Genomic DNA, 23,296 nt, shown 5'->3' on the forward strand with positions numbered 1-23,296 from the left:
AAAGTACAGCGCGCTAAGCCCCCCACATTTGGGCTTACATTGCCCACGGGGACCCCGGATCGAGTCCGGCCAGGGTCATTTCCCTGCCCCATCTCTCTCTCCCAATCATTTCCTGTCTACTCTCACACTGTCCTGTCATAATAAAGGCCAAAAAGCCGTAAAAGATACATTTAAAAAAAAAGACTACACACATACACATCATGTTATGTTGATTGCCATTGTGTGTGTCTGTCTGTGTGTGTTCCTGTCTGTCTGATGCTGTGTTAATTGCCATTGTGGATGCGATGTTAATTGCCATTGAGTCTGTCTGTCTGATGTGATGCTGATTGCCATTGTGTCTGTATATCAACCTTTTACGAACAAACGCCCCCTTGTTCTCATCACAACCCTCCCAACTCCCCCTTGACCTCATCATAAACCTGACAGTGCAATAACAAAATTAAATGGCCTAATGCTCCCCAATGGCAACTAACCACCGCCCCCTCTCAGCTGTATCCTTCTCAACACCCCCTAGAGCTCCCCAACGCCCCCTGGGGTTCTGTAGCGCCCCCGTTGAGAAACTCTAGTCTATATGATGTGATGTTAATTGCCATTGTGTCTGTCTATCAGATGCGGTGTTAAAGTGATACTGTCCCATTTTTAGAAATAAGCTTATTTTACACCTCCCCTTGAGTTAAATAATAGGGTTTCACCGTTCTCCCATACTTTCAACCGTTCTCTGGGTATGGCAGTGCAAATTTTACCAAGCTAGCAGTTAACATTGAGTCCTATGAGACCAGTTAGCCGCCAGCTGTTAAGAGTAAGAGTAAGAGTAATTTATTTGTCACATACAACCCTAGCTTAAGCTAGTGTGCAGTGAAATGAGAGTTGGTAACTCCATATGTGCAGAAAAATCTAAATTACAGAAATTAATTATACATCATAAAATAAAAGTAGACGTTTTTCTTAATTGCTGTGTAGACTCAACGACAAGGTGAAGTTCTCTCTGGAAAGTGAACGTAGTGTAGATGTGGCACTGGCGTAGCTGTTGTGAAAAAGTCACATGGGAAGGACGCTTCCGTTGAGGCGTGCTGAACTCGCTTAGTGGCAAAGTAAACGAGGCAAAGCGCAGTCCAATATCCACCCACCAACATGTGTGTGAAGTTGTCAGGTCACCGGTCGCCGGTCGCTCGAGGCTTTTCCACTCAGAATCCCGTTTGGCGTTCCCGTCTCCATGGAGAGTTCCGCAAAGCGTCGTCTCATCTGACATAATCCGCTAACTACTAGCTTGGAGGTAAAATTTGCACTGCCATACTCAGAGAACGGTTGAAAGTACAGGAGAATGGTAAAACCCTATTATTTAACTCAAAGGGAGGTGTAAAATAAGTTTATTTCCAAAAATGTATCACTTTAATTGCTGTTGTGTCTGTCTATCTGATGTGATGTTAATTGCTGTTGTGTCTGTCTATCAGATGTGATGTTAATTGCTGTTGTGTCTGTCTATCAGATGTGATGTTAATTGCCATTGTGTGTGATGGGTGTAGGTGGTGCTACGTGTCCTAAAAGGGGCCATCCCGTCCCTCATCAACGCACTGCTGGCGTGCCTGACCTTATGGCTTGTCTTCAGCATCGTTGGCGTCAATCTCTTTGCCGGAAAGTTCTACCACTGCTTCAACAAAACCTCAGACGAATATTTTACAGAGGAAGACGTGCACAATAAAACAGAATGTTTTTTGCTCATGGAGGGGTTGAATGAAAGGCCTACAGAAGTTGTATGGAAGACCACACATTTCAACTTCGACAATGTTATGAATGGCTATGTGAGCCTGTTTCATGTGGTATGTACAATGAATCCTATATAATTTGTGTATGTTGTCGTTTTAATGCTACTTTCTAAACAGGACAAATATGTGGGTTTTGTATTTAATAGCTTTGTTGAAAGTTACATTTGTGATATCACTAGTTTGAGTAGGCTTACTCACTTGCTTGTGTTATGTTATGTAATGTAATGTATGAAAATGACTTCCTGGTGACAGGTGGATCTTCTTATTGGTGTAGAGTAAAGAAAAGAAAGTTCCCACGCACTGTTCATTTCCATGGTTTACTGCGACGTTTCGGTCTATTGCAAAGCAATTGGTTGAATTGCTTGAAGAGGGTCAGTAGACCAAAACGTCAGCGTAAACCATGCAAATGTGAACAGTATGCGGGAGCTTTCCTTTCTTCAACATTGGTGACCCAGGGGTTCCACTCCTACGCACCTGACCAAAGGAGGTGTGCAAGAATTCGACACTTGTTGAAATTGGTGTACAGTACCAGTCAATGCTTGATAGCATGCCCGTAGCTACCATTGAGGACACAGAGGTCATGTCCTCAGTATTTTATTTCAGTATGTAAAATGTATCTATTGATGAAAACCGATATATGATCAACAGTTATAAATGTATACGCCACACCCATGTATCATCAGGCATTGATTAATGAAAACAAACATCAGAGTTTGACTGAAGTGTTTGAAGCATTCTAAATGTACAGTATGCAGTACAGCACAGAGTATTTGACCTCGGCATTTGAAAATGTCTGGTTATGGCCCTGCATGATAGGTATTGCTGTCCTCACACAGTAGAGGAAAAGTTATGTGACTCCCCACTGTGTGTCTCCCACAGTCAAGCCAGAAATCAGGAATGGACGTCATCTACAGTGCTGTTGATTCACGTTTGGTTAGTTTTTTGTTCTGCACACTTTTCCCTGTCAAATAATATTAGCACTAATACATACAATGTTATTGCCTGCATAAGTACCTTGTAAGGCATGTACTAAGGTACTACTAGGTCCTTTCTAAGGTTAAATTGGTAATAAATCCCTTACTGTGCATGAACAAGACATTTGTGAATACATGCCTAACAAATGTTTGATTTTTCTTTGTACGTGCCTTACAAGTTACTTATACAGGGATATTGTATGTACTAGTGCTGCTAATAGATGTATCCCTAAAATAAAGTGTTACCAAAGAGAGATGCGATATACTTGTACTATGTTGCTCATTGTAGTTCTGAGTATGAAATACAGTAAAAACAAACATACTGTTTCATTAACAGATTGAAGAACAACCAATTTACGAAGACAACCTCTATGCGTCCCTGTACTTTGTCTTCTTCTCCATCTTCGGGGTCTTCTTTACGCTTATCTTCTTCATTGGGGCAATCATAGAGAACTTCAATCAACAAAAATCCAGGATAAGTATTACCAGAGATTCTTTAAGAATATAGAGATATGCCAACATAATAGGTTTCTACGGGCACCTAACGTGACCAGGTTCCGGTCTGCCTAATGGGGCGTGTCATAATGCTCCTAGAATGAATAGAACAGTCCTTAGGTCTGCCTAGGTCTGCCTTAAGGGGGATTTTCCCCCCTTCCCCCTTGCAATAATAGAACCCGGAAACAATGGGCCAATGGAACCTGTCTCTCTCTACTCTCTCTGGTATTACGGCAGACCAGTAGTACAGGAAATTGCTAAAGATGTAAGCTAAAAGGTACCTTGACATGAAAATTACCTGAAATGAATATTGAACATATTTAATATACATGTATTCGTTTTATTAGTTTATATACGTACGTTTATAAGTTGTATGTATACAGTAGCCTATACTGTGTATGTAGTAGTTTGTATATATACGGGAGAGAGAGAGAGACAGAGAGAGACAGAGAGAGACAGAGAGAGAGGTAGGCCTACTATACTAACTACACTGTATTATACTATACTATATAGTAGGTCTATTATAATGGTGGGTAGATTGTGATTATTGAATAATCGGCAATGTCCCTCTACAGCGGAGAGCAGAACATCTTCCTCACAGACAGCCAGCGGGGAGTCTACAGCGCTATGAAGAAACTCGGTCTTCAGAGCTCCCAGAAAGCAGTGTCACGGCCACAGGTCAGCAGTGGACATGCACAGTATTTGCAGAATGAATTCAACACTGCTGAGTATATATGGTCCCACGCAATTTAGTGTTAGATCATTCAACTCTGAGTGTTGAATGAACACTCAAAGAGTTGAGTATAACACTATTTTAGAGCATATATGACTTCGGTGTTAACCCATTGATGCCTGATGTTGCGTTACATCCAGGCTTACGCGACATCCAGGCTCATGAGATTTGAGACAACTTGATTAAAAATCTCAGTTTGTTTGAGATGAATGAACACATTCTAATGAAAGATGAGGGTCTTAGTGTTTAAATACAACTTAGTGCATATTTTTATGTGCTTCACAAGCTGAGATATTTAGGTTTTTAGAAGCTGAGGGCAGCTTTCCTTAAAAAAGGGCTCAGGCATTTAGCACCCCTTTTTGCAGGTGCCTTAGGCGTCAATGGCTTAATTTAACAGTTCAAATTCAGCACTTAAATTCAAGTGGGACCATATGTGCTCAGAATAGTGTTGTATTAACACTGCAGCAATTACAGTAGGGTGGATTCAGGTAAATTGGGCCACTTGTTTCCATTCACTAATATGCAAAAAAAAAAAAAAAAAAAAGTGGCCCAATTTACCTGAATTCACAGTACTGTGTGGGCCAGTCTGCTTCAATGTTCTCTTGACTTACTGTACTGTAAGCCCTTTGCTGCTTGTGGCTGTTTGTTCAAGCTCTCACCCCTAGTCTTTGCCAGTCTCTATCCAATCCACGCATCATGCTCACATATTTGTGTCTCCTAAATGTTTTAAAGGGTGTTTTTCTTGTCCCCTTGTTTTCATATTTACCTCACAGGGCCTATGTTGTCACTACATGTATGACTTGGTGACCAGTCGGTGGTTCGACATAGGCATGATGGTGGTGGTGCTGCTAAGTATCCTGACAACGATGCTGGAAACAGCCGATACCCCTGGCTTCTTCTTAGGGGTGCTCTATTTTGGACAATTGGTCCTAATATTTGTCTTCCTCATTGAATTCATTCTGAAAATATTGGGCCTGGGAAAGAGCTACTTCAGTACCGGCTCGAATATCCTGGACTTCATTGCACTCATTGTGAATATAATCAGTAAGTGCAAATGACACTTTTTCTTCCATTTTTTTCCCCAACGCTTTTCCACATAAATTACTTTATTTTTAACCACACACAAAACAAGGTGGTCATGTCTTGCCTTAAACTTTTTACCCTGTGAACATACGTGATGTATGACTAATTGAGTTTATTTCTTGTTTTAAAGGTTTATTTCTGGCAGACCTTATCCATTTCTACCTTTTCCCCATTGCACCCGTATACCTTTTACGACTAGCAAGGACCGGTCGGGTTCTACCTCTAATTCCTGGTACCGAGGGGATCAGGACGCTTTTCTTCGCCCTGAAGATGGCCCGTCCTGCTCTGTCTAACATCGCTCTGCTCTTTGGCCTCACCATGTTTGTCTTCTCCATCTTTGGCATGTCAGAGTTCCCCTTCTTCCTGTCAGAGGAAGGCGATACAGGTATAGACGAGTTATTTAACTTCCAGACATTCTTCAGCAGTTTCAAGTGCCTCTTCATCTGCACGCTTTCGGGCGGCTGGGAATCTTTCGTCTACAACCTGGTAAGAAGTCCGTTATACCTCGACAAGAAGCACCCAGGATTTGACGTGTGGGGTAGTTGGGTTAACCCCTTGGAGGGAGCCGCTTTCATTTACTGTTATGTGCTCGTAGTCTCCCTGTTAGTGATCTATATGTTCATCGCCTTCATACTGGAAACGTTTGACTTTGATGAAGTCTCAAGCGCAGATGCAGCGAGGGAGGATGACGAGCATGATCATCATGATTAAATGGAGGTGGTTGCTACATTACCGTAGGTCGGTAACACTTCACAATAACCTTCCGCTAATTATTTAACTAATGTTATTATATGGTTGTGACGTCATCTGTCGAATGCTCCATTCATTTCAACGGGGCTCCCCAACGTTCGGACGTCTGTTATTTTTCGATAACTGACGGGTTGGTCTATAACAGACCGCTGTCAATGGCAACAAGACTTTTTTCACTGCTAAAGCGACTTTTCAACAAGACTTAATCAGCTGCTGTGATAGACAGCGTTGTCCTGGCTACCGCTGTCAATGGCAACAAGACGTTCACTGCTAAAGCCACTGGCTTTACAAGTCAGTGGCTAAAGCGAATGTTTCATATCACTCCGCAGGGGGTCCGGTCTTTTGTCACTCTAATCAGCTGCTGTGATAGACAACACCTGTTGTCCTGGCTACTAGAGGTGCTTAGGCCCTAACTCGAATCTTTGAGGCATCCGGATTGATTGGATCATTCCAAGGAGGGTATCCCGATTAGACGGATCATTCGGATCACTCGGATCACTTATTTAAAATAAATAAAAATAAATAATAATAATGTATTTTTTAAAACGTTTCTGCCGTTAAGTAGCTATGCGCCTCGCCTTTGTTGTCCCATTTATCAATTCATGTTGATAAATCAAAGAGTAAGACAGTTTGATCAACAAAACTCACTTGATGAATCGTCACAGTTCCTAAACTCATGCTGCGATCCGACCCACCTGGGTCTCCTCATTAAACATGCAACCACGACTCGAAGAGCCTTTGGCAGCAGTGAAACGGCATGTTCCTGATTTTGCAATAAATAATGTGTGTGTTTGTATTTAAGAAGACTAAAAGTCAAATATTTGGGAGCAGAAGTCTAGCTGAGCAGGGACAGTCAGGAGTCTTTACGCTGTAACGCAGTGAGTGATAGTAGAGTCACGTCTGTAGACTATAGGAGTAGCCTGAGATGTAAAAGTGTTGGCAGAGCACTGTTAACATTTAGAAATGTAGACCTCAACAAAGTCAGAAGCACACACATAGGGAGTGGGGATCCGCGACTCAATTGGCCACAACAGGCAGGACGGTTCAAATAGGCTCGATGAATGACGAGGCGGGAGTTGGTTTAGTTTTACTCAGTGAGTGTTCGTGACTGAACAGCATACTAGACAGCAGGCGCGGAGTGGCCATCGGGAAATCGGGGACTTGTCCCGGTGGGCCGCGGCCGCGAAATATATTGCAACGGCCGTATTACGTTCTCAGACGGCCCTAAAACCTTTGAGCGAATCAAATTCTCTGCTGGCCTCAAAGTATTCTATCGTCAAAGCTAATGTAAATTAGCTACCATTCAATTCTTAATGAGGTAGGGGATGACTCAAGAGTATATATACCGTTTACCCGACCGCAATACCTCAGTGACGGTGTCAAACACTAAATTGGCCACACCCCTTCTCTACTGATAATGTTCATACACCGTAGATCGCGGAAGTTTACTAGATCTTAGTAACATAGTTTCGTTTTCAGTATTTCAAGAACCTGTGATATTTAGATTGGTTACCAAGGAACGGAAATATTAGTCAGTTGTGATTTATTTTCCGATTTCCACATGACTGTTACAGTTTACAGTCTGCCACTGCAGATTCACTTCTTCTGTGGTTATTGACTTGGGTTACGAACATACTCCACCAAGTGATAAGGAAGTGAACTGCAGCTAAGCAGGAAAACACGCTGTCACGCTGTACATGTTTTGATGGCATTGGTTTGGAACTAGAGGTATATCTCCTTACAGTCGAAATAATGTTATATCATACATATATTTATATATGGCACATTTAGGATGTAGCCTATGCAATGTCTGAAGAAATGGAACAAAATAATTTACCACACAAGATTCTGATGTGAGTGTTGGTGTGTAGCATAAACTGTGGATTAAAATGTAATTGCAAGAAACAAAGACATTTGCTGCGACGAAGACAGCGTTTTTAAGGTAGGCCTACATCGTTTGGTTATACATTTTGTTGACTTATAGTTGTGCTTTGAAGTAGCTAGGTTTGGCTTATTTGCTGCATGGTGGGTTTATTGCACAATGTAGACATACTTTTTGTAAAGCTATAGGCTACTATACTATATTTTGTGAGCCTACTCTTCTAAAAATCCCCACACTCAAAACTTTGTGCCCATGCTCATCCGTCTTCCTTAAACGATATTTCAATTTCAAACTGTCAAAATGACAGTGGAGTGCATAATGGAACAGCAGCGTGATGTAGCCTAACCTAGTAGGCCTATGAATGCTTTGGACTGTGATGATGGCTCCAGTGGTGTAGTCTACTTTTTGAAGTGGGTATACTGTATATTTGAGCATTTTTTATGTGTACTGTATATATTTGTGCTATTGTAAATAATGGATCAATCCATTTTAAGTGGGTATACTGCAATCCCTGAAATTTTGAAATGGGTGCGTATACCTGCGTTTTACATAGACTACACCACTGGCTGTGCATTTCATCAAGGTGTAGGCTAAATTCTCCAATTCAGGTTGATATTTTGACTACACTAATGTTCACATGTAGTACGACTGCAGATTTCGTGGCTTTTGTCTTTTTGGTTAGGAAACCATGTTGTTCGCTTTGTTGTTTTTTTTTTTGTTTTTTTTTTTAAAGAGGGCCGCTAAGGGGAAAATTCTCCCGGTGGGAAAAGGTGGGCCACTCCGCCCTGGCTTTTTCTAGGAATTTTTGGCATGAGGGAGCATCATGGCAGGTTGCGGGGGGGGTGAAGGGGGAATTTACTAGGGGCGCTCAAAAAAGTAATCTATATATATATATATATATATATATATATATATATATATATATAAAAGAAGTATGAGGGTGCACCCGCGGAGGTATGAGGGTGGAGCGCCCCTATTTCCCCGTTCAGAAAAAGCCCTGCTAGAGAGATTAGAGAATGGCTGTTGTAGTCAACTAAAGAGGATATATTCCAGTTTCACAATTTCTCGCGCTGTAACTGCCATTTTGTTGACATATTAATGAAATGCCGTCTGACCCGCCTGGACAAACTAGGTTTCAGCACCTCCCTCTGCAACTGGCTGCTGGACTTCCTGATGCAAAGACCACAAGCAGTACGGGTAGGGAACAACACCTCGAGCACCCTGACCCTGAGCACGGGGGCTCCGCAAGGCTGTGTTCTCAGCCCCCTGCTGTTCACGCTGCTGACACACGACTGCACAACGACCCACAGCACTAACCATCTAGTGAAGTTTGCGGATGATACAACACTGGTGGGCCTCATCACCAAGGGCGATGAGACTCACTACAGAGAAGAAGTAGACCTGCTGGCCAGATGGTGCAAAGACAACAACCTCCTGCTGAATGTCAACAAGACCAAGGAGATTGTTGTCAACTTCCAAAGGGTCCAAAAACAACTGCCACCACTGACCATCGACGGCGATGCTGTGGAGAGAGTGAGCAGCACCAAGTTCCTTGGAGTGCACATCAGCGACGACCTCTCTTGGACCACCAACACTACATCACTGGCGAAGAAGGCCCATCAGCGTCTCTACTTCCTGCGCAAACTAAAGAAGGCAAGTGCTACACCCTCCATCATGACAACATTCTACAGAGGAACCATAGAGAGCGTCGTGTCCAACTGCATCACAGTGTGGGGAGGAAGCTGCACGGAGAAAAACAGGAAGACACTCCAGCGTGTTGTGAACACAGCGAAGAAGATCATTGGAGTACCACTCCCCTCCCTGCAGGACATTTACACCACACGCCTCACCCGGAAAGCACTGATGATCATCAAAGACACAAGCCACCCTGCACACAAACTGTTCAGCCTCCTGCCCTCTGGAAAGAGGTACAGGCGCCTCCGTTCCCGTACCACCCGGCTGGCGAGCAGCACAATGCACCAAGCGATCAAGATGCTGAACACTCAACCCACTCTCCCTCCACTGTCAGCCTCTAGCCAGCAAGGCCCCTGACAACCCCCCCCCACTGTCAGCCTCTAGCCAGCAAGGCCACTGACAACCCCCCCTCCCCATCCCCCACCACCATATCTGCGACTGAACATTCCACCTGCACTACTATATTTGTGAATGAACTTTCAACCTGCACTCAACACTAAACACACACACACACACACACACACACACACACACACACACACACACACACACGCACACACACACACACACACACAAACACACACACACACACACACACACACACACACACACACACACACAAGCACACTGCACTTTCTGCACTAAACCCAACATACACACACTGACACACACACACACACACACACACACACACACACACACACACACACACACACACACACACACACACACACACACACAGACACACGAACACACCCACAAGACGCACACCGCACCTTCTACCTGCACTAAACACATACACACACACACACACACACACACACACACACACACACACACACACACACACACACACACACACACACACTGCTGCTGGTGTACTTGACAGACCTTTTTATATTTATTTCTTCAAAATGCTACTATTACCATGTCAGAACGCTATAAAGGACTTTTTTTAGGAAAAGCACAAAAACACAACAAATACCTCTTAATGTATGTCCTCTACAAGTCTTCTGTTGTCCAGTCTTGCACTTTAAATGTCTGTATGAGCACTGTCTATGTCCATACTGTCTTAAGTCCATGTATATGTACTGTCTATGTCTATACTGTCTATGTCCTTACCTTAATTAGTCTATGTCTGTATGGGAAAGCAAGAAATGTAATTTCAAATTCTTTGTATGACCAGTGCATGTAAAGAAATTGACAATAAAACCTACTTGACTTGACTTGACTTTGGCGGGTCAATGCACGACAGCCATCCGGTCTGTCCGGATGAGGTCTTGATCCGGCTCTCCAACCGGATCGTACGGGTTTTATATCAGCTTTACTGGCTACCTAGCTGTTGCCTAGCGGTGTTCCACAACAGCACTGTTTTGTTTTGCGCAGCAACAATCTTAACATTAAATAGGTCTAAAGAAATGTCCCCGCCATGTGTGAATCATTTAAGTATACCCATATAATAAGCGGGTTAACTTTCGGCGAGTCGGTCGCTTTGTGGAATAGCAGCACTTCAGAGAGAACAAGACCCCTCCGCTCCGCGTCGGGGTCTAAAGATTCTCTCTGTCGTGCTGCTATTCCACGGTAGCGACTTTCTCGCCGAACGTTAACCCTTACGTAATACTGATGTATAGCATTGAAATGGTGATGACTGACCTCTAGTAAGGGGTGGCCAGGGAAGAGGGAGCAACTAACTAATGGTAAGCTATAATTACGTCTCCCCGAAATTGGGGGGTGGGGGGGCATAAGCTCTGCTACATAATCGTGATTATCGTGATCGTGATGGTGATCTAAATAATGGGGATTATGATTTTTTTCCATAATCGGGCAGCCCTTATATATTATTGTCATCTGCAAATGTTTAGTAAGTGTTATACAATTGATTTAATAATGATATATCAACGCTTATAATAGTATTATAGATGCACAACAAACCATTAGCTAACCATTAGTCAACCATTTATGCGGAAAGTTATTGTGAAGTGTTACCCACTAGGTCATCCCTGGAATTTTGTGGCTGTTTTTCCCCCAGATTTGGTTGGTTAGGGCCGGGTGATTCACCTTCCCCCAGATTGTGTTCATGGAAATATCAATTCACGACTCGTATCGATTCAACAGCCCCTACCCCAACCAAACCCCCCACCTCATATTTAAAACGAAATAATGGCTCCACTGTCTGTTAATAGATTATCTACATGTACTTTAATTTTGATATGAAGTGCCTCAACAAACCTTGAATAGTAGCAAGACATATCATAGTTAACCCAGTCAAATAACATATTTTAATTTACCCTCAAACACTAACATCTCTCCTCTACAAAGTCTCTTAGTAATGATGTGTAAGATACAGTATCTTGTTTATTCTGTCATGTATTCTTGAATGATCTTGAATGATGTTTGAATTAAAATGGAGATGTAAGGTCCCACCTACAGTGGGGTGAACGATGGAAATACGTATGTCATCAGACTAAGATTTATTTTTTTCTTTCTCTGCTTTGGTTTTCTATAGTTTTTGTACCACTATCATGTTTGTTCTGAAACATATATGGTTGATTATCTACTGGTACACCATGTCTGTTCATGTTTTCCATGTTCAACGTTTACCTGCAACTGGTATAGAATAATAAGCTTCAGCCCCATAGCCTGAATATAGTTAACTACAGTAGATCATTGGTTCTGTGGGGGGGGTTGGGGGTGGTCTAGCTTATCTCTGACATACTAGGTAAGGGGGCTTTAAGGGGAAAAAGCTATGAACCACTGGACCAAATTATTGCATACCAGCAGGACTTGTCTTATGGTACTTTGTTTCGTTTTGAAGTTCATACAGTATTATTACATAGTAGGTGCAGTACTTTTTATCCAAAGTGACTTGCTGATTTTTTATTATTATTACGTCCCCAACTAATGCTTCATTACATTACATTACATTTCTTCAAACTATCTTTATATGCTGTATATGTATGTTTGTGTTCTAACAAAGTATATACTGTACCTCTACTGTTTTATGTTGATACATATATTTTTGTAATTTCCAAATATGTTGCCTTAAACTAATCATTGTGGATTTTTATACAAAAAGACTTTTTTACAATAGTCTGACTATAAACCCTCATGTATTTGCGGAGTCAGCTGTCTTTTTGCAGCTTTGTCAATAAATGTGTCTCTTTATAGTTATTTTAAGCGATGCAGGTTGTCTTATTTATTTACATATAAATGCATGATATGTAGATTTCACCAATTACTTTGCGGAAACATGGTGAAGATAGCCTTGTTCGCAGCTGGGCAGCATATTTGCCAGTTTCTTGCCAAGTTACGAGGGGACACATGTCGGTTTCGTCTCTGAAAAGAAGTCTTCTGCTGTTTTAGACCAAAGATTTCCCTACTGGAACACCATGCCACCATGCAGCTGACACCTATATCATGGGTGAGTCAAAGCGTAAACAAAAAGAAAAATTAGAGCAGTTGTCCTCACTGCTTAAGATGCAACCGTTATCAAACATTTCTCATTTCATCACAATGTTTTTTCCCTCTTGCCACAGGTTATGGCACATCATACACATCATAATTTGTACTATATATAATTTGAAAGCACTTCGAGTCAACTTTATAGTTGTGATACTGCGCAATATAAATACATGTTGTATTGTAATAATAATACATGTTGTATTGTGTTGTATCACAGGGACTGACAAAAACAAAGACACATCAAAGGGACTGACAACTCGGAGGCATGGGATCTATTCGTGTTACTGAGTGTCATAATCAGTTGTGGGATTATCACGTTCTACTTTTTTGTTTCACTTTTAGAAATCTTAACTGAAGATGTGTAATGCAAGGAAGACATTAAAAAGGCTTTTTTTAGTTGTGATAGTGGTAGCTGTGCACACACAGTTAGACGATACCCTCACTCAGGAGTAAGTTAGTTAAGTGAGTTCATTGGACAGGCTGTCCTAAATCACAATATTGCCACAGGTACACATAGTGTGTGTGTGTGTGTGTGTGTGTGTGTGTGTGTGTGTGTGTGTGTGTGTGTGTGTGTGTGTGTGTGTGTGTGTGTGAGAGAGAGAGAGAGAGAGAGAGAAATACAGAGAGAGAGAAAGAGAGAGAGAGAGAGAACGTGAGCATGCATACAAAACATGCATACTCTGCCCTGAGTTGAGGGATATTTCACGTTGCTGGTCCCGTCCATTTGAGATCATATTGGCTGTATGTGGCCCCTGAATCGAAATGAGTCTGACACCCATGTTGGGTGTATTTGGTAGTCTATAAGTGTTGAATTAACACACTATATACTGTGTACAGAGTTTGAACGTATATTCTCACTACCTGCGTAAAAGCCTCTCATCCACTATTCACAGCCAGGTGCCATGCACACCGTCTGTTACAAAAATGTTCTTTTTTTTATTAATTATATGTTACAAATTTGTTGTTACCAGGATGGCAATAGTGCATTACTAAAAACCATGTGTTATGTCATAGTAGAGTAGCACTATGGTAATTAACCTTTCAATGACTATTACAGCGTGCCTCAGATGGCGTGCATTAAGGGGCTACAGAGACCCATATTTGTTTACCATTGTAAACTTTGGTGACGGCGTGTACTCTTGCAGTGTTACCTCATTGCCTCTTACACTGTATTTTTTAATCTCCCAAACGCTCTGTTCCTTGTGATGGTTGACTCACTTAACCGTTTCGGTAACACTTTATTTTAATGGTTGGTTCACTATAACAAGGGATCTACCACATTAGGTACAATGTAATAACCATTGTAACAAATACCATGTAATACCAGTGTAATACCATGGACCAACCCTAACCCTAACCCTAGATGTAAGTACAAAATTGGTACACAGTGTTACACTGGTATTGGGCTACATGGTATTAAATATTGTTACACTGGCTATACCTTATGTGGTAGGTCCACTGTAATATGTGAACTATTAAAATTAAGTGTTGGCTAACCCTTGTTTGTTTACTGGTAGGCTATCTATTCAAATACATGTATTAGATGGACCCTGAATTTTGTTGTTTGGTCACACATATGAATTAAAGAGTTTATTCTATTTAACATATCAAATATTTAAACATAAAAAAATATTTTAAAAATCAATAAATAAATAAAATCAAGAGGGCTTCAGATCAGGAACTCCATCGCTGTGACTGGCATAATCTGCAGTACCTTAAATGCACACTAAGTGGCAGTGTTATCCCTCTTTTAGCAGAGCCGTACAGGTCTACGGCTCTGTCTTTTAGCAGAGACGTAGACCTCTCGTAGATATAGCTCCTTTCTTAAAAACAAGCATAGTTTCTAGGGTCTCTTTACACAGCTTGGGAATTCGGCTTGTAAATGACATTTAAATAAGAAATAAGAAATTGTAGGCTATGTTTTACTCCACTTGTGTATGCTCCCTGGAGAGTTTGAAGGGTTTTTAACATTGTTTATTTATTTGTTTGTTTGTTTATTTGGTTGCAGTGTTTTGCCAGGTGAATCAACTATGGCCTTGTTTATTATTATTATAATTATTATTATTGTTATTATTATTATTATTATTATTGAGTTGCTGTGTCACTCTGTTGCTTGCTGTCATCACTAGGTCAATTACAAGATTAGCCTAGTCCCAGAGGTGTGGCGACAGTAGGCTAGGCCTAACGATGCCACCTGAGGGCAAGGCAGTTGCTCTCTCTCTCTCTCTCTCTCTCTCTGCTGTGTTATGGAAAGCTCAATGTGACTACTAAAGCATATTATTAGTACACTTTAAAACTGTGTTAAGCTCTCGTAGTTGAGCTTTAAACCGCGATATTTCCGTACGGTGCATGAGGAGAGCTCTCGCACCTGTGCTGAGCTATCCATGGTGCTGAATCTTTGGACGATGGAGTAGCCTACTGCGCTTCCGGAACATTTCCATCGATATGCGCGCCTACTGTCTATTTTGATGGACAAGGTCGCTTTGTCTCACTTTGGTTCACGCAGATGAATAAAAAGACTATGAAACACTTTGTCCATTTACAAAATAGGCTAACGTTTATTTCAATTGATCACAATAAATATAATGACAATAAATAAATAAATAAATAAATAGAATGACAATAAATAAATAAATAAATAAATAAATAAATAAATAAATAAATAAATAACGTGTCGTTGCTCATTTGGTTTTCCTAGTCTGCAAAAACGCGTGGAGCTGCACGAGATTGAAGTGGACTTCATCCCTCACGATCTCCCATGCGCATGCGCTAAGGTCCTGGAAGACAAAAGAGGGACAACGCATGAGGTAAAGGTATGAATAAAACATCTTCACTCGGGGCTGAGGATTTTGGAGCTTGCAATGCTTACCTTTTCTGTGAGGATGGCATTGAGTTTCTCAAAATAGGACTTCAGGGTTGCATTTTCGTTGGAGTTCTGGGATCCCACCTAAAAGAAGGAAGAAGTGAAAAAAAACGTGAAATATTTTCATCGTAGGCCTATTTACAATGACAGCTTTATTTTGGCTATTTATTTTAGTCATGTGTTTGGGTGTGAGACTTACACATGGTTTTAGCTTCTCGATTTGACGATGGAGTATGTTGATGAACAATTCGAGTTCGCTTTGATTCCATGAGGACGTGACTTCGCTCATATCTCTCCGGAAGATGTCGCGGACATACCCCAGCGCCTCCAAGGCAACTTCGGCTACATCTGCACCCTGTGAAGGCCAAGACAACGGCATTAATGTTAGTCAGTCAGGCCTGACAAGCTATGATAATCATTTTATTCTGTTATATGCATCCAAGCGTCAGACACCATCCACTGTATTTCTACTTTTCTTAAGTTAATTATTTGTTTCATTATTTTACTTAGTTATTCTCGGATTTATATGTTCCTAGGTTGTTACTTGCTATGATCTTTAATCTTTCTATATAGTTTACTGCACATCAACAGCACCTGGACAGTGGTAGTGCACAGGAACTTTGCTTTGAGCTCTCCCTAGTTTAGTTTGATATGCTTTTTTTTCTAGACTTTGGTTCAATGTACCACATACTCTTGTCCGTTTGTACTCAGACCACAGCAGACAGAGCTGCAGAGGGCAGGCATTAGATTAATGATTAGAAAAACGCAGCCTTACCTGGGCCTTCTCATACACACCCTGGGGGAAGAGGCGCGCCCCCTTCTCTTTTACGCACCCCAGAGGGAAGTGTCCGCCCTGCGCAAGAAACAAACAAAAAAGGTCAATATAGCCTAGCCGTTTTCATATGCTGCAAACTTGGGGAAAATATGTGTACACGTGGGCGTAATTTCGGCATGGATGTAAGGGACGCGTCCCCACCAATATCCAGCGATTATCGTTTTGTCCGCACCAATTTGATCACTGGGGCTGGGGGGAAAAACGGTCTCCCGTCTCATTCGCATTGCGGCGAAGAAAGGGTTAACCAAAAGTCCTTTGCCAAAGGCTGACGACCAATCTGATTGGCTGTGCCTTCCCCTTCTTTCACGTGAGACTCTAGGTTGTGTATGGTTGCTAGGAGGCAGGAGCGCCAAAAAAAAAAAAAAAAAAAGAAGCTGAGGTCTTTTCGGTAGGTTCTATCACTGCGCTTATCAGTGGTGTTACCACACGGTACGTTATTAAATTACTCTAGCAGGCTAACGTTCCAGAATCTTTGGTGCAACGTGGGTGACACGGGCACATGACTGCCAAGTGAGATGGCAGGCAAAAGAAAAAAAGTGGACATACGGAGCTACTTTTCAAAGAAATCTGTAAGTCACACTATCACTCGCTGATGAAATGACGTTTGGAACACAGCCCGTTAGCAGGGCAAACTCGTTATCTATGAATCAAGTTGTCTACGATGGCACAACTAACTGCAGAGACTGTTGTGCAGTTGAATATCCAATGGCTGTCAATATGTTAATGTTGCATTATGTCCTGCAAATGATAGAATGTTTGTGACAGTGACACAATAACTCCTCGTCAACATAACACGAGACAGATTTATCACGAGGGCGCCTTTGTAAAACGTCGGCGGGCACCTTAGCATAATGACAAACAAAAAAAATGCAGAATTCAGAAGGGGATATGTCTGGAGGTCTGAGTACCCGCGCCTCCCATTTTGCCTCTCGTCCCTCTCTGTCTTTTCTTTCAATTTCGGTTGCGCGTGCATCACTGCATCCAAAGGGTTGGTGCTGCCCACCCTCTCTCTCTCTTTCTCTCGCTCCACATGAATTTCACCAACCTCTAACCTATTCAGTGTCTCGTTCTACGTTTCCCCAATAATCAACGTCTTTGAAAGCGTGACATGAAATCAGTGCGGTAAAGTTAGTTTGATATTGGACATTCATTTGACATTCAAAATAAAAACTTGATGGATCTGAAAAATAAGTCTTGTGGTACATGAGGGACTTCTGTCCCTATGTTAAAAATATGGTTTGATGACTCAAGGTCAAAAGGTCAAGGAGCCTAATTAGTTTATATCAACAAATTAAGTATTTTTATTATTTGTAGAATTACTTGAGTGCTAAATCTAAAAAACAAGTCTTGTGGTAAATGAGGTATATTTATCTCTGTTTTATAAAACTGGTGTGGTGATCCGAGGTCAAAAGGTCAAGGAGCCTAATTCATTTACAACACATTTTTCATGATTTTATTTTTTTCTGAATTGACAGAATGAAGAATGACAAAATGAACTCTTGTGGCATGTGAGGGACACATGCCTCTGTGTTACAAAACTGGTTAACCGACTCAAGGTCAAAAGGTCGCGGAGCCTAATTCATTTATATCACTCATTTTTGTAATATTATTATTAAAATACCCACCAAAGTGATTCATCTGTAAAATAAGTCTTGTGGTACATGAGGGACTTCTGTCCCTATGTTAAAAATATGGTTTGATGACTCAAGGTCAAAAGGTCAAGGAGCCTAATTAGTTTATATCAACATATTAAGTATTTTTATTATTTGTAGAATTACTTGAGTGCTAAATCTAAAAAACAAGTCTTGTGGTAAATGAGGTATATTTATCTCTGTTTTATAAAACTGGTGTGGTGATCCGAGGTCAAAAGGTCAAGGAGCCTAATTCATTTACAACACATTTTTTATGATTTTATTTTTTTCTGAATTGGCAGAATGAAGAATGACAAAATGAACTCTTGTGGCATATGAGGCACACATGCCTCTGTGTTACAAAACTGGTTAACCGACTCAAGGTCAAAAGGTCGCGGAGCCTAATTCATTCATATCACTCATTTTTTTAATATTATTATTAAAATACCCACCAAAGTGATTAATCTGTAAAAACAAGTCTTGTGGCAAATGAGGGACATTTATGTCTGTGTGATAGACCTGGTGTGGTGAGCCAAGGTCAAAAGGTCAATGAGCTTAATAAGTTTATATCAATATTTTAAATATTTTCATTATTTATAGAATTATTTGAGTGCTAAATCTAAAAAACAAGTCTTGTGGTAAATTAGGTATATTTATCTCTGTTTTATAAAACTGGTGTGGTGATCAAAGGTCAAAAGGTCAAGGAGCCTAATTCATTTACAACACATTTTTTATTATTTTATTTTTTTCTGAATTGACAGAATGAAGAATGACAAAATGAACTCTTGTGGCATGTGAGGGACACATACCTCTGTGTTACAAAACTGGTTAACCGACTCAAGGTCAAAAGGTCGCGGAGCCTAATTCATTTATATCACTCATTTTTGTAATATTATTATTAAAATACCCACCAAAGTGATTCATCTGTAAAAACAAGTCTTGTGGCAAATGAGGGACATTTATGTCTGTGTGATAGACCTGGTGTGGTGAGCCAAGGTCAAAAGGTCAATGAGCTTAATAAGTTTATATCAATATTTTAAATATTTTTATTATTTATAGAGTTATTTGAGTGCTAAATCTAAAAAAACAAGTCTTGTGGTAAATGAGGTATATTTATCTCTGTTTTATAAAACTGGTGTGGTGATCAGAGGTCAAAAGGTCAAGCCGCCTAATTCATTTACGACACATTTTTTATTATTTTATTTTTTTCTGAATTGACAGAATGAAGATTGACAAAATGAACTCTTGTGGCATATGAGGCACACATGCCTCTGTGTTACAAAACTGGTTAACCAACTCAAGGTCAAAAGGTTGCGGAGCCTAATTCATTTATATCACTTATTTTTGTAATATTATTATTAAAATACCAACCAATGTGATGAATCTGTAAAACAAGTCTTGTGGCAAATGAGGGACATTTATGTCTGTGTGATAGACCTGGTGTGGTGAGCCAAGGTCAAAAGGTCAAGGAGCCTAATTCATTTATACCACCATTTTAAATATTTTTATTATTTATAGAATTACTCGAGTGCTAAATCTAAAAAACAAGTCTTGTCATAAATGAAGTATATTTATCTCTGTTTTCAGTCTTTATGGAGGCCTGTGTGTTTATGTGTGTGTGTATGTTATGTAAAGGTGACCCAGAGTCCATTCGCGTGCGTGCGTGCGTGCGTGCGTGCGTGCGTGCGTGCGTGCGTGCGTGCGTGCGTGCGTGCGTCATGGTCTTGTGGAATGAAGAGGGGAAGAGGTGAGGAGGATGTACCTAGGGTTAACCAGTTTTGTAATACAGAGGCATGTGTGCCTCATATGCCACAAGAGTTCATTTCATAACATTGGTTGGTATTTTAATAATAATATTACAAAAAAGAGTGATATGAATGAATTAGGCTCCGCGACCTTTTGACCTTGAGTCGGTTAACCAGTTTTGTAACACAGAGGTATGTGTCCCTCACATGCCACAAGAGTTCATTTTGTCATTCTTCATTCTGTCAATTCAGAAAAAAATAAAATAATAAAAAATGTGTTGTAAATGAATTAGGCTCCTTGACCTTTTGACCTTTGATCACCACACCAGTTTTATAAAACAGAGATAAATATACCTAATTTACCACAAGACTTGTTTTTTAGATTTAGCACTCAAATAATTCTATAAATAATAAAAATATTTAAAATATTGATATAAACTTATTAAGCTCATTGACCTTTTGACCTTGGCTCACCACACCAGGTCTATCACACAGACATAAATGTCCCTCATTTGCCACAAGACTTGTTTTTACAGATGAATCACTTTGGTGGGTATTTTAATAATAATATTACAAAAATGAGTGATATGAATGAATTAGGCTCCGCGACCTTTTGACTTTGAGTCGGTTAACCAGTTTTGTAACACAGAGGTATGTGTCCCTCACATGCCACAAGAGTTCATTTTGTCATTCTTCATTCTGTCAATTCAGAAAAAAATAAAATCATAAAAAATGTGTTGTAAATGAATTAGGCTCCTTGACCTTTTGACCTCGGATCACCACACCAGTTTTATAAAACAGAGATAAATATACCTCATTTACCACAAGACTTGTTTTTTAGATTTAGCACTCAAGTAATTCTACAAATAATAAAAATACTTAATATGTTGATATAAACTAATTAGGCTCCTTGACCTTTTGACCTTGAGTCATCAAACCATATTTTTAACATAGGGACAGAAGTCCCTCATGTACCACAAGACTTGTTTTTACAGATGAATCACTTTGGTGGGTATTTTAATAATAATATTACAAAAATGAGTGATATAAATGAATTAGGCTCCGCGACCTTTTGACCTTGAGTCGGTTAACCAGTTTTGTAACACAGAGGCATGTGTCCCTCACATGCCACAAGAGTTCATTTTGTCATTCTTCATTCTGTCAATTCAGAAAAAAATAAAATCATGAAAAATGTGTTGTAAATGAATTAGGCTCCTTGACCTTTTGACCTCGGATCACCACACCAGTTTTATAAAACAGAGATAAATATACCTCATTTACCACAAGACTTGTTTTTTAGATTTAGCACTCAAGTAATTCTACAAATAATAAAAATACTTAATTTGTTGATATAAACTAATTAGGCTCCTTGACCTTTTGACCTTGAGTCATCAAACCATATTTTTAACATAGGGACAGAAGTCCCTCATGTACCACAAGACTTATTTTTCAGATCCATCAAGTTTTTATTTTGAATGTCAAATGAATGTCCAATATCAAACTAACTTTACCGCACTCATGAAATCGGCATTGCGCGTCATACATTTTTGAAACAAATAGGCTATGGAGACAGCACCGCTCGTGCTTATAAATCGACGTGGATCAATGACCATATTCATAGACCATGCTCTCCACATTAATTTCACCTAGGCCTACCTCTAACCTATTCCGTGTCTCGTTCTCCATTCTCAATAATCAACGTCTTTGAAAGCGTGACATTAAATCGGCATAGCGCGTCATACACGTTTGAAACAAATAGGCTATGGGGACAGCACCGCTCGTGCTTATAAATCGACGTGGATCAATGACCATATTCATAGACCGTGCCCTACATCTGCATGACATGAACCTATGATTGATAATGCAAAAAAGCTTCTGGAATCTTTGTCTTGGAGCACTTTTGTGTCCCCACCAATGTCAAAATCAAAGTTTCGCCCTTGTAATGAAAGTCTGTTTCTTACCATCTTTGAGAGAAGCAACACGCTTTCCTCGTTCTTGCTGCCAAGTTGAAATTGGGCCCACCTGCATCCTTCTGCCAAAAGCCACTGGGCGCACAGCACAACACAGAACTGAACGAGGTTTCCAGAATGCATACTTACGAGCTTACAAGTCTCAAAAACTCTTAGAAAGGCTAAATTACTCTCTTAATTTGCCAAGACGTATGAAGAGTATGCCATAGCTGAAGGGTATTTAAACGATGCCCATATCTTTCGTTTTTGCATATGCGGTAGGCCTATGTGGTTGGCACCACATTTCGTTTCCCTTGTGGCTTTCAACATTACAGGTCTATTACCATTGTTACTCTACTCATACCCATTTACTTTAATAACCGTTAGGCCTATTATTATTATTATTATTATTATTATTATTATTATTATTATTATTATCAACCTATTATTGGAAGAAGGTGTTATAAAATTAAGAAAAGCGAGGCTTTGTGGGCCTACCATGTCAATATCGTAATATGTTAAGTAGCCTATTGTGTACATTATTATGGATGTACATTGGAATTATATCCAAGTTTGTAAGACGTGTATTTTGTCGAATGTCCTGTAAAGAAATGCGGGCCCATGAGTAGGCTACTGTGAAGGATGGCCGTAGAAAAGTGCAGACTCTCCATCAACCCAAATAATCCGTTTTTAGATATATTTTTGACACTGAAGAAGGCTCTGTGCAGCCGAAACGTCTGTCATGTCAGTCCCTGCAATGTTAAAATAAAGAGAAAAACAACAAGAAAGAAGAAAAATTGAGTGCGATCCATTTCCTACTAGATTACTTCAGAGACGCACCAACAAGACGGAAGAGCGCGGTGTGTGGAAGATAACCTTGTAGAGGCCTATATATTTTTTTTAAATCACTGTCCAGAATATAGGCCTGTACGCCTAGCCTACATAAGCCTGATGATTAATTTTCCGATCCTCAATCATTTACCCTATTATCAAATGATAATGTATTCATATAACTGAGACTTACAGATGAAAATGTGCCAAAGCACGGCACACTTTTTATTATTCATTTGGCAAAATTAAAGAACGTGTGTGTGAACACGTGCAAACAATCGCTTAGGCCTATCTAGTCTAGTCCACTTACAATGGTGCGTTGTTGAAAAGTTGTTGTTACTGAAAGACCCATTCGAAGTGAAAGGAAGCTCTCGCAACAGGAGCAGATAATAACACAATTTATTGTATTTAGTGTTAGTATTATTTATTTATGATGCAACTTGCCTTGGTGGACGGCAGTCATCTCTGTGAATGGTGGTTTCAGAAAAGGGAAATCGCAGTTACAGTCACTTTCCATTTTGTCTTTCTTAAGAATTTCGTTCGGCTTTCTTGGGGAATCCCTGTGGAAAGAGCTTGCGTCGACACGAGATTTACCTTCACGCATT

General features: G+C 40.3%; 2 protein-coding genes across 4 annotated transcripts in view; one reads left to right on the forward strand and one right to left on the reverse strand.

Moving 5' to 3' along the window:
* LOC134438094 (sodium channel protein type 4 subunit alpha A-like) overlaps positions 1–7,580 on the forward strand; it is a 61,268-nt gene extending 53,688 nt beyond the window's left edge. For all 3 annotated transcript variants that reach the window (XM_063187681.1, XM_063187691.1, XM_063187687.1), the window contains exons 21-26: positions 1,524–1,817; positions 2,643–2,696; positions 3,075–3,212; positions 3,806–3,910; positions 4,739–5,009; positions 5,179–7,580. In XM_063187681.1, coding sequence (XP_063043751.1) covers positions 1,524–1,817; positions 2,643–2,696; positions 3,075–3,212; positions 3,806–3,910; positions 4,739–5,009; positions 5,179–5,759 — 1,443 coding nt within the window. In that variant the 3' untranslated portion in view covers positions 5,760–7,580. The remainder of the gene's footprint in view (positions 1–1,523; positions 1,818–2,642; positions 2,697–3,074; positions 3,213–3,805; positions 3,911–4,738; positions 5,010–5,178) is intronic.
* Positions 7,581–15,518: 7,938 nt separating this feature from the next.
* Positions 15,519–22,004, reverse strand: LOC134464279 (interferon alpha-21-like). Its single transcript, XM_063217753.1, has 5 exons — positions 21,873–22,004; positions 16,476–16,553; positions 15,900–16,055; positions 15,707–15,784; positions 15,519–15,614 (listed from the first exon to the last, which is right to left on the reverse strand). Exons 1-5 carry the CDS (start codon positions 22,002–22,004, stop codon positions 15,519–15,521), a joined length of 540 nt encoding a protein of 179 aa, XP_063073823.1.
* Positions 22,005–23,296: the final 1,292 nt, after the last annotated feature.

Source organism: Engraulis encrasicolus, chromosome 2 (assembly GCF_034702125.1).
Source record: "Engraulis encrasicolus isolate BLACKSEA-1 chromosome 2, IST_EnEncr_1.0, whole genome shotgun sequence".
Lineage (NCBI taxonomy): Eukaryota > Metazoa > Chordata > Actinopteri > Clupeiformes > Engraulidae > Engraulis > Engraulis encrasicolus.

Coding starts and splice junctions, on each gene's coding strand:
- LOC134464279 (XM_063217753.1), bottom strand. CDS start 22,004: ATGCATTCTGGAAACCTCGTTCAGTTCTGTGTTGTGCTGTGCGCCCAG. Junction 16,554..21,872: donor TGTTGCTTCTCTCAAAGATG/GTAAGAAACAGA, acceptor TTTCTTGCGCAG/GGCGGACACTTCCCTCTGGG. Junction 16,056..16,475: donor GTGTGTATGAGAAGGCCCAG/GTAAGGCTGCGT, acceptor TGGCCTTCACAG/GGTGCAGATGTAGCCGAAGT.